The 16,617-nt window shown below is 43.2% G+C and overlaps 1 protein-coding gene across 1 annotated transcript in view; it reads left to right on the forward strand.

Annotated features, from left to right (window-relative positions):
- Positions 1–16,617, forward strand: part of SLC35F2 (solute carrier family 35 member F2) — a 34,936-nt gene that overhangs the window by 7,343 nt on the left and 10,976 nt on the right. The window contains exons 3-8 of the mRNA XM_019528528.1: positions 4,243–4,418; positions 6,879–7,006; positions 13,544–13,703; positions 13,879–13,941; positions 15,316–15,472; positions 16,327–16,379. Coding sequence (XP_019384073.1) covers positions 4,243–4,418; positions 6,879–7,006; positions 13,544–13,703; positions 13,879–13,941; positions 15,316–15,472; positions 16,327–16,379 — 737 coding nt within the window. The remainder of the gene's footprint in view (positions 1–4,242; positions 4,419–6,878; positions 7,007–13,543; positions 13,704–13,878; positions 13,942–15,315; positions 15,473–16,326; positions 16,380–16,617) is intronic.

A 16,617-nucleotide genomic window follows, 5' to 3' on the forward strand; every position in this document is an offset into this window, starting at 1 on the left:
TAGTGTCATCAGCAAATTTGAACAGGGTGCTTTTTACCCCCTCGTCCAAGTCACTGATGAAGATGTTGAACAGTGCGGGCCCAAGGACTGAGCCCTGTGGAACCCCACTGCCCATGTCCCTCCAGGTTGAGAAGGGCCCATCCACTGCCACCCTCTGGGTGCGGCCCTCCAGCCAGTTGGCGACCCAATTGACTGTGTGGGTGTTGACACCGCAGTCCCCCATTTTCTTGATGAGAACGGGGTGAGAGACTGTGTCGAAAGCCTTCTGGAAGTCCCTACTGTTTGGCTAGGGAGCTTTGACCAAACCAATCATGGTGTTGGCAGAACTGGGAAAGGTGGAGATTGCAGGAGGGTGCCCTCTCTCAGATTTCACAGGGTTGTGTTTTATATTCATTTCCCTAGCAGTGAAATCTCATTGTCCTTCCTCAAGTGTTTTACAGCACTGGTTTTGCTATTAAATTTTGGTCTTAATACAGCCTTACGCAGAGGCCGGGAACACTTTCCAGCCCAGACACAAGATTTCCTCTCTTACCCTTACCTTTATGTTTATGAAGAAAATTCATACATACCAGAAATATTAGAACAAGTAGGATTTTTGCAAGGTTGTGTGAGGATGAGTGAGTAAAACCCCAGGGCCTTGTGGTGTTACTGCACATTCCAGGGCTTCTGCCTAGTCACAGATTCACAGAAGGTTAGAGCTGGAAGGGACCTCGTGAGATCATCGGGTTAGTCAAAGCAAAGCAAACAAAAATAGGGATTGTGCAGGGGGAAACAGCTTTCCATTAAACGCAGTTTTAAAAACTTAAGAGCTGAAAGGGCTTTTTTGGTGGACTTCTTTCTAAATGAAAGTTGTGCAGCTAAATCAACCAGAAGGAGGCTTGGTCTTCCTTCAAAAGGAGGGAATAACAGTGTGGTACTAACAGTGTGGTACTAACAACCTGCAGGATGGAAAAAGATTTGTAGTAGGGATAATTTGGAGAGTGAAATGGGGAGGCTTATCTGGGAAACTCCAAGTCTTTGGGGGATTGCACAACACAGCAGGGTGTGCATGATGCACCTTGTGGCTGCAAGCAGCAGCACTGGGCACACAGCACTTTAAATAATGTTGGAAGTTGTAGTTCAAATGGAGTCCCTTTTATTATTACAAAGAGCTCTGTTCATGAAACAGGTAAATACCTCTGATGCCATCCCTGTGGCAAGCAACTGGGGTATATCATAGCCTAGCTGTATGTATTCAGAAGGAGTCAGATGCTTGCTGTCACTAAAATGCAGTGCATATGTGTGCGTGTTTGGTTGTGCTTGGCACTTTACCTCCACCAGCATGCAGTTCTGAAGTGAGATCTGCTCATAGTACATCAGTGGGGGCCAGACGTTTTGGCAGATGTACCACAAATTAGTCCCACGCCCTCCCAAAATGCCACTCTGACCTCCTTCCTCTACACAATCTTTTGCTCTTCTTTATACTCCCTGTCCTATCTGCTGCTGTGCCATCTGTCCCCTCCCTGATCTGCCACCTGACACAGGTTGACCACCCCTGTAGTAGATTAAGCAACATTTCTCAACCCATGGATCACAACCCAAAAGCAGGTCGCAAGAAGATTTCAGTGTTGTGAGCCACACGTGGGTTGACAAATGCTGATCCCAGGAAAGTGCAGAGAGTGCAGCAGGGCAGAGTGGTGGAGGATGGGTGCAGGGGAGCGCTGCGAGGCAGGGCTGGGTGCTCACGGAGGTGGGGTGGCTGGGAGACGCTGCTCATGGAGTGGAAGGGACTGTGACCAGGCTCCCTGGTGTGGTGCAACCCCCCCACAACCTCCCTCGCCCCCAATTCTAAGTCAGCTCTCACAAACCCATGCATAAGGCGGTGCAGAAGATAACTTTATTTACATTAGCAGTGAAGCACCTTTATTTATACCTTGCCAGCTAGACGAGACATTTTCAGTCTGCTGAGTAGCCAGCCTGTAGGTTAAATTTCCTAAATTTGACACTTTAAGTACTGAAAAAAAATCGTATTAATTACTTTTTTGGGGCTGAATTGCCTTGCTTTGCTCCATTCTGACATAGACATATCCCTGTGCAATCAGTCCATCAACTACAAAATGATAACAAGTTTTATAGTGATATTTGCTTATTAATTTATTGGTTTAGGAGTATACTCAAAACTCCTTTGCAATAAATGGAGGAAATGAGCTAGAGCCCTTTCAGAGTTTTAACTGCAGGGTAGGCATAGAAGAATATTTAGAATGGAGGTGTTGCTTGGACAGAGAGCATTTATTCTACCTATTACCTTGACTGCAGCAGAATCTAATGGAAAATAACTGTAGGATCCCAATCAGTAATAATTATTGTAATTTCTGGGTGTGGACACTTCCTATACTTAAGCAGTTTTAGAAAAGTCTTTAAATGCAGTGTAAGCCACAAGTGTCTAGATGTACAAATCAGTTTAGAATGGTTTAAGGCGGTGCTGCTTAATCTTTTGGCCCTGTTGGGTGGATAAGTGGGGTGAGACTGAATCTGGTCTGCAGGCTGGATTGGGCTCTGTGCCACCCCAGTTGGCCTCCTTTAGCTCCCAGGGCCATGGAATCCTGTCTGTGGGGCTTCTTGCAGGTCCAGAAATTGGACGTTAGGGGAACAGCAATTAGCTGCCACCCTCCTCTTGCCTCTGAATTTTTGGACCTGTGGCCAGTTATCATGCAGTGGATCCAATCTGCCTTGTGGATTGGGGGTTGAACACCCTTGGTTTAGGCTTCCTGGAACATTTTAAAAGTGTACCGTGATAATCAGGTATTATTTTGAATCAGTTCAATGTTGTATAGGGATACTAACAAGCTTTCTGTGACTGGTGTCTGGTCAGTCCTTCGGCATCCCATACTGCACAGCAGCTGAGTCATGCATTCCCTTCTCCTATCCCCTCACCCCCACTTCTCCACTGTGGGAGCTAGTTGCTCTGGCAGTGCTTGTTGCTCAGGTGGGTAGAGTGCCTGCATCTGGGCCAGGAGCAAAATTCACATTGACTGAACATGGAATTGACAGCCATTCTGTGGTCTTGGGTGACCCTTGTGCAATAGTGGTTTTCCCTTACCCAACAATTAACAGGTGCTTACAAGTTAGTCACAGCCATGCACCTGCCCCACCCACTGACCTCAAGTTGCTGGAGGTAGGTATGTATTAAAACCATTTTGATGAAGTAGAAATGGAATTACAGAAATGTTTAAATTGACTAGACTATGGGCATTGTCACACTGGACATGCAGTTTGTGTTGTGTGGTACTAAAGTCAGAATGTGGTCTGAGTAGTTGTATGGTAATGCTTACTGTGATCTCTAAAAATCATGGCTCACTGCTTGTTAGTGCAGTGCTGGGGCTCAGACTGACAATTTAGCTAATTGGTCCCAGTCCTGGAACCTTCTAGGGCTGCAGGCCCCCAGCTTGCAACTTGTTCCTGGAAGAACCTGACAAAGAAATATCTAGAAACCTTCTTCCTGACGTGGTTTCCTAATCCAACCTGGAGACTTGGTACTGCATAGGGGTCCTTGGCTGATGTCATGGCTGGATGAGGACCACGGTTTGCTCATATTATCTCCGTGGAGCAGTCTGATAGCTAAACAGGTGTTACTTAATATAAACTGGAGATAGTCTTTGCACAAAAAGTCATAATTTTGCTATGGTATGAGCACACTTAACACATGTTTTACTGGTTGAATGTGTGAATGCTTGTATTCCATACATGCATCATTTCTCATGTGATTCCATACATGCTAAGTGTAACATGTGACATGAACCTAAGTGCACACACAAAACCAGTGCAGAGCAAGGAGTATAATTTAGCCTCAGGGTGTTAGAACAATGAGTTTTACTGGAAAAATGCTCAGGCCAGTTTTGAAAACTCAGTTTAAAACTATTCATTGATAAAGTCTAGGCTATTTTAGTTAGCTCAGATTGCCCTGAGCTTTTTTTTACTGAGTTTTTACTGAGCAGGGCTCAAGACCACTGTGAAGTTAAAATATGATTCCAGTGTAAACAAGGCAACACTTCTAGAAGAGACAAAATGTTTTTCACCTACCAATAGGAGGGACATCATTAAGTGGTAATAACATAGTTGGGTTGAGGAACCAATGGAAGGCAGTAGAAGAGTGACTAGATACCATGTTAAGATACAGCCTTTCATTTCTGTAAAAAGGCAATATTTTAAAATTGGTGGTTGATTTAATTCTAAAATTAATTACATTTGCTTTTATATTTACAGGCAGATTTTGAAAACAGTCGCCTTGGGTCAGATGCTTTCCTTATTTATCTGTGGGACTGCTGTGACTAGCCAGTATTTAGCAGAACAGTACAAAGTCAACACTCCAATGCTCCAAAGCTTTACCAACTATTGCTTGCTTCTTCTAGTTTATACAACGATGTTGGCACTTAGGACTGGTATGTAAAAACATTGCTTGGTCAAGTGGTGTTATTTCATTGTAATTTCATAATTTGTTTTAATAGTGCTTTGTTATATAACATACAGCATAATGATAAGCTGGCAACATTTGGCCCTGATCTAAGATTCAGTTCTGTACAAACAGACCCTCTTGATCCATCCAGAGCCCCACTGAAGTATATAGACCCCATTTCCAGTCTGTTCCTATATTTGGGCATCATGTAGAGAGTAGAAGGAACGGTGGGCAAAGGCAGTTTTAGGTTACCTTTGCACTTCCCATTACCTAAGCCTACCCCCTTGTGCGGGTGTAAAGCGGCCTCGGGGCTGTTCTGACTTAGGCCTCATACAGATATTCAGTCTCTCATGGGAGAGTCAGTGCTCTCCCATGAGAAAACATCAGTGTACAAATCTTTGTTTTTTTTCTCCCAGAGTAAAAATGGCTTCTCCAGGAGAAAAATAACCTGTGGACAGCTGGGTAAATTATTCCCAAGAGAGTTTCTCCTGAGAGAGTGAATGTATGTACAAGTTCTGGTAGCTTCACCTAGTCCTTCAGTCTCCCCTGCTCTTCCCCAGGGATACAGTATTCACTTGCTGGACTCACTGCTGCTTCACAATCCCCACTTCGTGTTTTAGGGAAGTACAGGCTGACCATGGGCAGTCTGGGTTAGGCAATCAGGGCTGCACTATGCACTGCTGCCATATGTCACAGGCAGACTAAGGAAGCCTGCAGAACATGGTGAGGTGTGTGCACAGTTTTCCTCACTTTCCCCACTGCATAGTGTCAGAATTACAAGCTCTGTACTCTTCAGGGCCTCAGTATTTGAATGTCTGTATATGGAGATTTGGATAAGTGTCTCTACCAGGAGAACAAACCTTAGGGAGTTCTCCCAGATTATTTGAATACGTGTGTGTGTGTGTGTGTGTGAAGCTTTAAATTCTGCTTACCATTTCTAATGTTGTCAGTTTTTGCAATTGTTTTGCAAGTTCTGCAAAAAGAGTTGTCTGTTCCCACCTGTCCCTTCTTCCACACCTCCACCTCCTTTCCTGGAAGCCATAGATTAAATGAGAATCCCAGGATCCATTAAAAAATTGAGCTTCTAGCTCATGGTTCAGGAATGATTTGAATACAACTTAAGATTTAGAAATGCAGAAGGTACAAAAAAAAAGAAATACTTAACAGCCATTTTTTTTTAATACATCTCATAGTCTTTTGGAGGCTTACTCCTGGTTTGTGAATACTTGGGGCTGATAATGTTGCATACCACCTAGTGCCCTGAGGAACAGGGAATATCTATAGTGTTGTTCTTTTACAATAAACTAACTCTAAGTAAATGTTAATATATAATGCCTAGAATCAGCTTCCTGGCTGGAGTAGAGCTGTTTTACCAGTTTTCCATTGGCTGAGATGGCTCCCTAAACCAGAGGGTTGTATTATGCCATTATAATCACAAGTGTTTTAAAGCATCCTCAATGTACCTGAGAATGACAGTTTTGCTCCTGACTTCAGTGAGATGAAGTTTTCCCTCCATGAACTAGTCTATACTAGCAGATATTTGCCAGTATGATAAAAGCAACTCAACTAAACCACTGTGGTGTTAGAAGTGTTTATGCTGGTATAGCTTAATCTAGTTTCTCTCAGTTGCATTAGCTTTGCTGAAATAAGTATGTTTACACCATTATAACTGTGCTTGCACTAGGGCTTTTACTGTTTCTAGCTGCATCAGCAAAAGAAATCATGACCCCCTAACCCATCCTGCTGTTCAGGCAACGTTTTGATAGGGATATGCCTTATGTATCTGACAGTCGCTGTTACCAGAAGCTTCTGAATTGGTTTCAAGTAACTCCATATTGGACAATTATGGAAAAGAGATCTTCAAGAAAAAGCTTCTGTCTAATCTTTGGCAGGTGGATGCTGGCTCAGTTCCTGAAGAGAGTTTATGGTCTGGAAAAATTATATATTAACCTATGGATTTTTTTGTTATCCATATAAATGATCAGGCTTCTTAAAATGTTGCTCAGTTCCTTGTCTGAAGTATATTTTGTGGAAATGAACTGCACAGGTTAAAAGCACATTGTTTAAAGGAGCATTTCATTTTATCTACTCCCTTTCAGTTTCATTGAATGTCACTTCATTTTCATATTATAAGGGCAGGGGGGAGAATAAGTTGTGCAGAAAAGGATTGCTACCAATGTTACTTAATATCCCTGTTTTAACTTCTTATTCACATCCTCTAATCCTCACAATCCTAATCTTGTCAGGTTTTTTCACATGCACTGTTTCTATGCTTTTGATAGTATTTACTGCCTGTCTCCAGGCTGCTTTCTGTTATTGTGATATTTTTGTTGTGAGGGGGTAATGAAGAACATTAAGATGAGATATACCTTTAAAATGCAGCAGCTCTGAAAAAGTATTATTCATTTTAAAACCAGTATACTGTACATTGAACATTTCTCTCTAGACAATGAAAGCTTTCTACAGATTCTGAAGAGGAGGTGGTGGAAATATATTTTGTTGGGATTAGCTGATGTTGAAGCGAATTATATGATTGTAAAGGCTTACCAATACACAACCCTAACAAGTGTCCAGGTAAGGAATATTTTTATTTCTGCGTGATGATTTTAAAATAGATGTAAATCAGTTTCCAAGACCCTATTCCATAGCAGGGACAGGGAAACTTTACAAATGGAAAATCTTTTCAATGAGAGTCCTCTTTGCAGTTGAGGGGGTAGGACATACTGCTTCGTAAATAATAGTTTCAGGAAGCACTGAAAAGTTGCTCCTTTTATCCGCTGCCAAGTGTCCTAAGTGTAGCTCTAATTATTTTGATATAAAGTGCTTTTAAAAGTTTGCTAACAACCACTTAACTTTCTCCACTATACCAAAGAAGAAACTCTGGAAACAATGGCAAGGCCCACAGTGGCAAAGCCCTTGTAAGACTCACCTCAGCAGGCCAGCACTGGCTAGTATAAGGTGGAAAGCTGCTATAGGGTGGAAGCAGAGCCCTGGCTTTCAGCTCTGATCTTCCAGAACAAGCCCTACTTTGATGAAGAGATGAAACAGTGTCATAGAGCATGGGTTTTCAACCTTTTTAAACAAGTGTACCCCTTCTCTCTCAAAGTTCCAGCTCAGGAAGCCCTTTATATTTTTTTTTCTGTTTTTAAGGGGTGGGGGCAAATCGAGGCCCCCGCGGTGAGGGAGGGAGTGGGGCTTGGCCTGTCAGCTGGGGCAGAGTGCGAGATGGAGCTGCAAGTAGCTTGTCCAGGGGGCAAGGGGAGGGGGTGGTGGCTCCCCCCAGTGCACGCACCCTGGGAGGGCATGGGGGCATGTGCCCCTGGATCTCCATGTGCGGCGAGAGCGGGTTGGCCTAGCAGTGGGGGAGGGAGTGGGGCAGAGGCAGGGGCTGGGGCTGCCCTGCTGGGATGGTGTGCAGGACTGAGCCGCGCAGGGGGTGGCTTCTGCAGCTACATGCACCCCCAAGAGGGATGTGCCCCAGACCTGTGTGGGTGAGGGTAGGCTGCCACTGTGGGCTGGGGCCAGCACTGGGTTCCCGGTGGGGGCTAGGCCACGCTGCACTCGGGGTGATTGGTGCCGGTGCTGGGAGGGGAGGTTGGGTGGGCTATAGTAAATTTTCGGGTGGCTGCAGCCCCCCCATAACACCTCCTAGTGCCACCACTGTCTGCCCTGCATGCAGCCCGGCCCAGCCCCCACCAGGAAGAGCCTGGTACAGCCCCAGCTGGCAGTGGCATTCCACCTTGCCCAGCACAGATTTGGGGGCACATCCCCCTGTGCCCTCCCAGGGTGTGTGCAGTAGTGGAAGCCACCCCCTCCCACTCCCCGGATGAGCTGCAGCTTTGTCCTGCACTGTGCCCTGGCTCCTGCTGCTGCATGGACCCTGGGAGGGCATGGGGGGCTGGGCCAGGCTGTGCTCTGGCTGGGCGGCAGCAGTGCTGGGAGGAGGCTACAGGAGGGGTTGCAGCCACCCCAAGATCCATGTGCCCCCAGATCTGTGCGTAGGGGGTGGGCTGCAGCTTTGGGCTGGGGCTAGCATCGGGCTGTTCCTGGTGGGGCTGGGCTGGGCTGCACTGGGGGCAGGTGGTGGCAGTGCTGGGGAGCTGTGGCAAATTTTGGGGTGGCTGAAACCCCTCCCTTGCTGCCGCCTGTCCAGAGTGAAGCCCACCCAGCCCCTGCCAGGAAGAGCCTCATCCCCAGCCCCAGCCCGCAGCAGCATCCCATCCTTTCCCACGTGAATCTGTGCTAGCTACTTGCAATCAGCCTTTTTTCCTCCAGATACTTACAAATGGCCTTCCCTAGGATATGTGCCAGTAACTTCTCAGGTATTGAGGTGAGGTTAACTAGACTAGTTCCTCTTCCTTGTCTTTTTTAAAGAGATGCAACACATTGCCCTTTTTCCTGTGTCCTGTCTGCCAGATGCTTGGAGTGATGACCACCAGTAGCAACCACTGTAGTTCTATTGGCATGATAATGTATTACTGGACTAGAAAGAAGATCCTTTTCCTGTTTATTTCTGTGTTAGTAATAGACTGCACAAGTCTTGGCTCCTTTTATTTCAATAAATAGTAAATAATACGGTCTTTAGGATTTGCTTTTAGGAATGAGCTTCCCAAGAGAGCTATTTAAGCTAGTAGTGAACAAGGAGTGCTACAATATCAGTGCTTTACAGAGTCAAAGTAAAAAGAAGAAATATTTAGAAGAGTTGCAGTCCCCATGGTTCTGAGGGCCTGTGAGCTGGTAGTGACCCCACCAGTTGGTTTTGCATGAGTCACAGTTATACTTCTTGCCAAGCTCCCAAACAGATAATTTATTCTGAGCTTTCCTCAGCAAAGGCCAAACAAATAAAAAACTTGGCCTTTCCCTTCAGGTTTAATAAATAAAATAGCCCCCTTCTTCAGGCTGTAAATCACACCTATATTATTCTTCTTTCAAAGGAATTATAGGTTGAACATTACATGTTTTAATCTTATGACATAACTTAGCTGAGCTGATAATTGAAACCCATATTATTTGACCACATGCTTTACAGCACAATGGGCTAGGACCATCAATCCAAACTGGCAGAAGTAACAGATGTATTCCCATGTTTCCCCATATAGAAATTAGAGGCTGAAGAGGTACAATAACTCATCTGGTCCATCTCACTGCCAGTGCAAAAGTGTCTGCTGCAGTGTAGCCTCCAACACACACCGGTGATTTTGTTAAACCATTTTGTGACAACACATGTACTGATATGTGGGTTGCCACAGCTGTGCAACAGTTGAAGGGCTAGTACAACAACTGTGAGTTTGGTGTGTCTGCCTATTGCAAGGTTTCTTGCATTTACCTAAAAAGTATTTGGTATTGGCCCATGTCAGAATACTGGACAAAACAGACTTCTGGTCATCAGTTTCTGTACTTGGCCAGTGTAAGGCTGTGGCTATCTGCCACTATTGAACAGTACTTAAAATTAAAGGAAGTGCAGTCACTGTAAAAATTCTGGATCAATGGAACTTTAGATCATGCTCAGACTCTTTCCAGCAGGAGACTTCCACTCAGTGGGGAACTTCCATTTATTTTTAACAAACAAAAAGTAGAGGACATTTTCCTTTAGATAGCAGATGTTTGCACTGTAAGAAAGGAAGTGTTTTTAGATTTCACAGCATAACATTGGGATGGAAACTGCCATTTCCCTGTAAATAAAGACAAAAAGGTCTTTAGACTACAGGTATATATATATTTGCTTTTAGAGTCCATTCAATGCCAGTAGGAATTCATATTTTTAACAAGAATATACTTTAATCTCATAACATGACCTAACTGAGGTAACCACTGAAATGTAGCTTAACCAGGTACTTCACAGCACAATATAAATAATATTGAAAGTTTTGCTTACTTACTATCAGGGTTCGTTACAAATGGTTTATGAATAATTAGGTTATCAGCATGTTACAGACAGAATTAGTATCTGTTCTACATGTTTAAATACATCAGCTGATAGCATTTTATATATGGTTATGAACAACCTGTTGGCTTATTGTGATCTCTAACAATCTAATCTGTAATAATCAACTATTTATTAAAACTTCTATTTATTAAATAGGTTTCCGAGGGTTGTAAATTATTATAATTGAAAAGTCAGCATAAACAGTATAGCCCAAACTGACCAAATTCAGTACATCAGGTAGATCCAGTGGAAGTCATTGTTTTCATTCCTGTAAAAAGGGAGGGTAGGATTGAACAGCAAGAGTTTCCTGAGGTTTTATTTGCAACAACACCCAATGTTACTAATATACTTTCAGGAGTGTCAGAGAAACTGTTCATTACTCTTGTAAGTAATCCCACTGATGTGAATGACATAGGTTCACTACTAGACTCCAGCTGCTTTGCTCCTTTTATTCTTTCCTATGCAGAAGGAGATGTCTTATAGCTGCAGACTATGCAGTTTAGCAGACAAATGCATAACAAAATCCATTGAGTAGAAACTGAAGTTAGAAAAATTCACAGCTTGTTTTCAAGACATAAGCAATGTGGAAATTATGATGTAGAGCAGGGGTGGGCAATTGTTTGGGCACAAGGGCCATACAGGGAGTTTTGATGAGCTGTTGTGGGCTGGGTCAGCATCCTCCTGCTCCCTCCACATCCCCTGCAGCAACTCACCAAAACTCCTTATAGGACTTTGGGTGGGCGGGAACCAGTGTTTGGGAGCAGGATGGGTGGGTGAGACCGATCCACGCCCTGAATGCCCTGCCCTAGAGGTGTGGCCATCCGCCCAGAGCAGTGGACCAGGGACAGGAATGGGAGGAAGAGCCGCTGTGGAGATGAGTGAAGCACAGCAGTACCCAGGCAGCTGCAGCCACACCGGAAACAGCCCTGCTGCAAGCCGCACATGCTGGCTGGGGCCTGGGCCGGCAGGCATGAGCTGGAGCATGGTGTGGGCTGCCCTGGTGGGAGCAGGTGGGGCTTGGCCCCATGTGGAGTGCTGCGGGAGAAGCCATGGGTCAGATCCTGTCAGTCGGCAGGCTGGATCCGGGCTGTATTTTGCCAACCCCTTAAGTAGAGTGTCTTCTCTGGAGCTCCTCCTGCAGTGACTACCATATGCAACGTAGAAAATATATTTGTAACTACCCTTAATTACAGACAATGGAGAAGCAGAGCTGTGAAATTTAAATAATGTGCTCTCCTCTTCAGGCAGATTAATGAGACTTTTAGTTTTATGTGGTGCCAGAAACTAAAAAAATGTTTTTCAGGCTATAAAGAAGGAAAGGGGCTAGAAATGGCCATTAGGCTAGATATGAACTCATAGGGTGAGATTTTTCCTATACAGCAGATACTGTGTTGGAATGTGTGGCTTCGTATATTAGAACATGTAGTATCAATTGATCTTAACACAGCCTAGGGTAAGTCCTTATAGATTTGTGATCTTCTCAAATTAGTTAAACTGGTGAGAATCCAGGGAACCAAGCCAGAAGGATTAAGAGGGTGTGATTTATGAAGCACAATTAAGATTTGAACTTGTGTTCATTCTTCATTATGCAGTCCTGCTAAGAGTTTAGCTGGAATACTCTGCATAGCTATAAACGAGTGGAAACACAGGGTTATAATGAAAATCAGACATCTTGCAGGCAAAAGGGAATATTGACCATTAAGGGTGACCGGAAGACTGAGAGCTTCCCTGCTCTTGCTACATACACACAGTTTCATTAGCGGCAATTCTGAGTAGTGACTCTGATATGCATGTTTTAGCTGAAGCTGGTTTTGGTATTTTGAAGCAGTGCATGTGGAATATATGTGAGTGTGCTGAATTCTGCTGTAGTTTCCTGCCCCGTGTGGTTCTATGGCTGCCGGTTGAGGCAGACTAGCTTGATTTCTGATAAATTCAGAAAGTGAGAGCTTTTTTCTGTTTTCCTTTGGTGAATTCAGTATAAAAAATGGGTACCATTGATTCAGTGTTCATTGTGCTATTTAATTTTTGTAGTGAATTAAATTTGTTTTATGCTTCAACTAGATTTTCATTTTAAAGTGTACTGTTGGACTGAGAATGCATTACTTCATTGTACAGTACATGTTTTTTGAAGGAAATTTGGGATTTTGGAAACAGGCTATAGAAGAAATATTCCCCCTCCACATACCTATTCTGCATTGTTTCTTTCACTCACTTCACCTAAACATCATTTTTCCATCTTAACAATTCAGGGTCAAATCCTGGTGTTATGTGTTTTGATGAAAAGCTGGACTAACTTCATGTTCTGATAGATTTACTCTAGCTTTACATGGTGGCATAATAGAAATCAGAATATAGCTCAATTCTAATTCCAGGCAAAAAGAGACTCATATGGCTGTTACCAGATCTAGCAATTTATAGATGCAAAAGCAAAATGAAAGGGAAAAATCAAATCAAAGGAAAACCTCTTTATTAGGAAAGCAGGAATCAATTTGTCTTCAGCAGTGACATGTCCAAAGTGCTGATTCTTCCGGGTGAGAGGTGCATATCCCCCATGCGGATAACCCTTGTGTGTGATGGAGGGTTGCTTGGTTCTCCAGTATCCCACAGTGCTTCACTCTCCCACAGGGGAAAGAAGAGGAGAGCAGGATGGACAGCCCCTGAGCACTGTCCTTTATGCTCAGTCTTCCATGGCAATCTGTGAAGCCTGATGGGCATGCAAGCAGTCCCAGGGCTAGAGAGAATAATTTCTTGTGTGGCTCTTGGAGTCTGGCATTGGGAGACTGGTGAACTCTCACAGGCTGCCTGCCCTGCTCTCTGCCTGGCTGAACGTCATGGTGGGGAGAGTGGAGCCACAATGCCAAGAAACCCCCTATAATGCTTTCTGGCCATGATTCTGAAGTGGTTTTGCAGGAGACATGGTTACAGGCTGCAGCACTTCAAATGTACGTGGTCTGATGTTTCCAAATGTGAGAAACAGAGCAAGAGTATGTGACACTCAGTAATAGTGCTCCAACCTGGTTTTCTCACAAAATGGGTTTGGTGAAGTGCAGCTGATTTCCCTGTCACTTAACTAGGTTTACCCATGATCTGTACTGGTGGAGAGTAAAGCTCAGTCTGTTTGCCTTGTGTTTTAAAGTCAAGATTTCTGACAGGCTTTTAATTAACCTGCTTCTCTGATCACACAGCTACTGGACTGTTTTGGGATCCCCGTGTTGATGGCCTTGTCCTGGTTCATTCTTCGTGCGAGATACAGACTGATCCATTTTATTGCTGTTGCTGTCTGTCTTCTGGGTGTAGGAACTATGGTCGGAGCAGACATATTGGCTGGGAGGCAGGAGGGTGAAGGTAAGGAACTGGTTATCAGCTGGGTCAAATGTGGAATAACAATTCTCGTGGCATTCTCATTTGCAAAGGAGAGAGAGAAAAGAGGAGGAAACTCCTGGTGAATAGTTTTAGTTTATTTCAGGGTCAGGTTTTGAGGTTTACATCCTTCCAAACTGTAGAACTTCTGTCTTTTCAGACTCCCGACGTGATGTTGAAGTCACAGGATGCTCTCCTACCTGTACTTCTTGTCCTGCAAAACGTAATGCTCCTTCTTGGTTCCTTTGTTGGCATGCACTGGCCCCTTATTTCTTAAAGATCATGTTTGCATTGGCATTGGTGGGGTGGCAGTATATGTTTGCTTACAGACCTGGCCGATTTCTGCTGACTTAAGAGACTGAGTTAGTTAAGTCCTGCCCAGTCTTTTTCACCACTCTGCTGATGAGAAGGGGCCAGAAAACTGGCAGATCTTTGCTGCTGGGGATGCTGCTTGTACTGGAGAATTTTTGTGTGGCCCAGAAACCACTCTAGGTGTGATGCCAGGGAAAGTGGCCAAAATGCCATGAGTGACTAGTGGCAAGAAGACCCCTGGAGCTGGTACCCAAATAGACGTATATTATTAGAGCAGCTCTAATACTTCTAGAAACCATGGAAGTCCATAACTGGCTTCCGCACCAGCTGTCAGTGAAAATCTTAGTGGAGCTATATCATGGTAAATATGAGATGGGAGACAACCTCTACCAGATATACACAGGTAGAAAAACCTGTGCGTTTCCAGTAGTATTTTACTGCAAGCAATGCAGCCATCTCAATGTAAGGATGTCTTTTTTGCAATGAAAACACAGCATTAGTGTTGTGCAGCCTGAATGGCATAAGTGAAGCCTGTGTTTCTTTCCTGAGATTTTTAAGGTCATCATTCTGTCATTGTTTGGTGGTAGATCCTAGATACCATATAGCATTCTTTCCCTCAGATCCTAGTTTCCAGGGACTGTCAAGTGGGAAGAAGGTTTAAATTAAGTCAAGTGGTTGACAACAATGCTCCTGTGATTGAGCAATTTTATAAGGGCACTCACCTGATGCCTGACTTGCTGCATTATGGGGGGTCCCATTAGTCCGGCATAAAAGTCTTGTTTTTACAATAAAGTATGATACCTCAGATCTGCAGCACCCTCTTAAGAGCTTTCATAGACTTGAAGCTTTATTCAGGTCCTTCTGAAATCAATATATTGACTTTCAGGGGTGCTGAAATCTGCTTAATGCAGAAGCAGAGTCAATAATCTGAAGGATGGAATTCTTTTGGAGTTCCCACAGGGCCTACACCCAACTGATGTAAATAGAAATAGACTTTACTAAATGTGGATGTTTAATTCAGAGCATGATTTAAACTTCAAAATAAAAACTAGAAGATCAGTAGGCCTTTGGGAATGGCTGGTACCTTTGGCATGATTACTCTTCACATTGCAACCAACAGATGATCTGTCTGATCATAAGCTGTACAGATGTATTTCTTCTTCCCCTCTCCTGAAAGGTGTCAGACTGATGGAAATGTTGAAAATGAGCTTGTTTTGTTTGTTTTTTGAAGAAAGCTTGAATGTATTTACAGAATTTCCCTTTCTGTGGATTAATTTCTGTACAGGAAGTGACGTGGTGATTGGAGATGTCTTAGTTCTTCTTGGTGCTTCTTTGTATGCCATTTCTAATGTGAGCGAGGAGTACATTGTGAAAAATCTGAGCAGAGTGGAGTTTCTAGGAATGGTGGGCTTGTTCGGGACTATTATCAGTGCTGTACAGCTGTAAGGATCTAATATATTTACTTTAACTCTAAGAACACACTACAGAATGATTTCTTGTCTTCTGTATAATGGTAGTATTGCTTTGTAATTAAGTCAGGATTTACTCTATATTTAACCACTTCAGGAGCCTGTGAATTTGGGGTTTTTTTGGGGAATGAGCAGCATGCATTTTATTTCCTTTTACACGTACTGCCTCTAGCACAAATGCTTCTTTATAGCGCACAATTTTCTTGAAGCGCAATCCTACAAACTTTAATAAATGTAGTCTTTACTTTTCTAAATTATTCTTTAGACTTTCATGGGAATGGTCATGGGACTAAGAACTGTTTATAGGATTGTGTTTCTTTAAAAGCTTTCCCACTGGAAACCAGGGGCAGTTAATCATTGGAAGAGGTGGTTTCCATGATTTTGTAAAATGACTAAAATTTTCTTAAGAGGAAAGGGTAGATGAAAAATAAGGCACTTCCTATATGTATTTTTAAGGCTGAATTAAAAATGAAGTTATATATAGTGCTGCAAGTAAATAAGTTGGAGTAAAAGACCATGCACACTTGGGCCTACTGATTAATTGTATGTTCCTCATCTGTCACCATTATAGTTAATCATTTTCTCAGATGGTATGTCAAATAGCAGCTTGAATCAAAGAAGTCAAGAGCAGTTTTTTATTTTTTGCCTTCTTTCCTTGTTTTGTGAGAGAGCATAGTAACTGGTGCTTAATAAATACTTTAGAAAACACTTATACAATAAAAAACTGATTTTAGGTGCTGGTAGCTAAATATTCTGTTTTATTATACTTTGAAAACAATACAATATTTTTCACTATTCTTCTTTTTTATTATTTTTTCTTTATTTAGAACCATTGTGGAATACAGGGACATAGCTAGAATTCAGTGGAACTGGAAGATTGGTATGTGCACATTAAAGTTGTGTGTATGTTTTAAAAAAACCTGGAAGAACTAATAATCAGTTGGATATAGAACTGTGGTATCTTCGTTTTACTTTATTTCATTTGCTGGTATAAAATAGAAAATATTTATTCTCTGTTTAAAACCCGCCCTGTGTTTTGTGTAAAGCCAGTGTAGGACTCAGTGAACGGGAATCACCACAGGTATTGGACCTCAAGATCCAAGGGCCCAAAAGGGCCA

The sequence above is a fragment of the Crocodylus porosus genome, unplaced genomic scaffold (assembly GCF_001723895.1).
Source record: "Crocodylus porosus isolate Cpor-Errol unplaced genomic scaffold, CroPor_comp1, whole genome shotgun sequence".
NCBI classification, from domain to species: Eukaryota; Metazoa; Chordata; order Crocodylia; family Crocodylidae; genus Crocodylus; species Crocodylus porosus.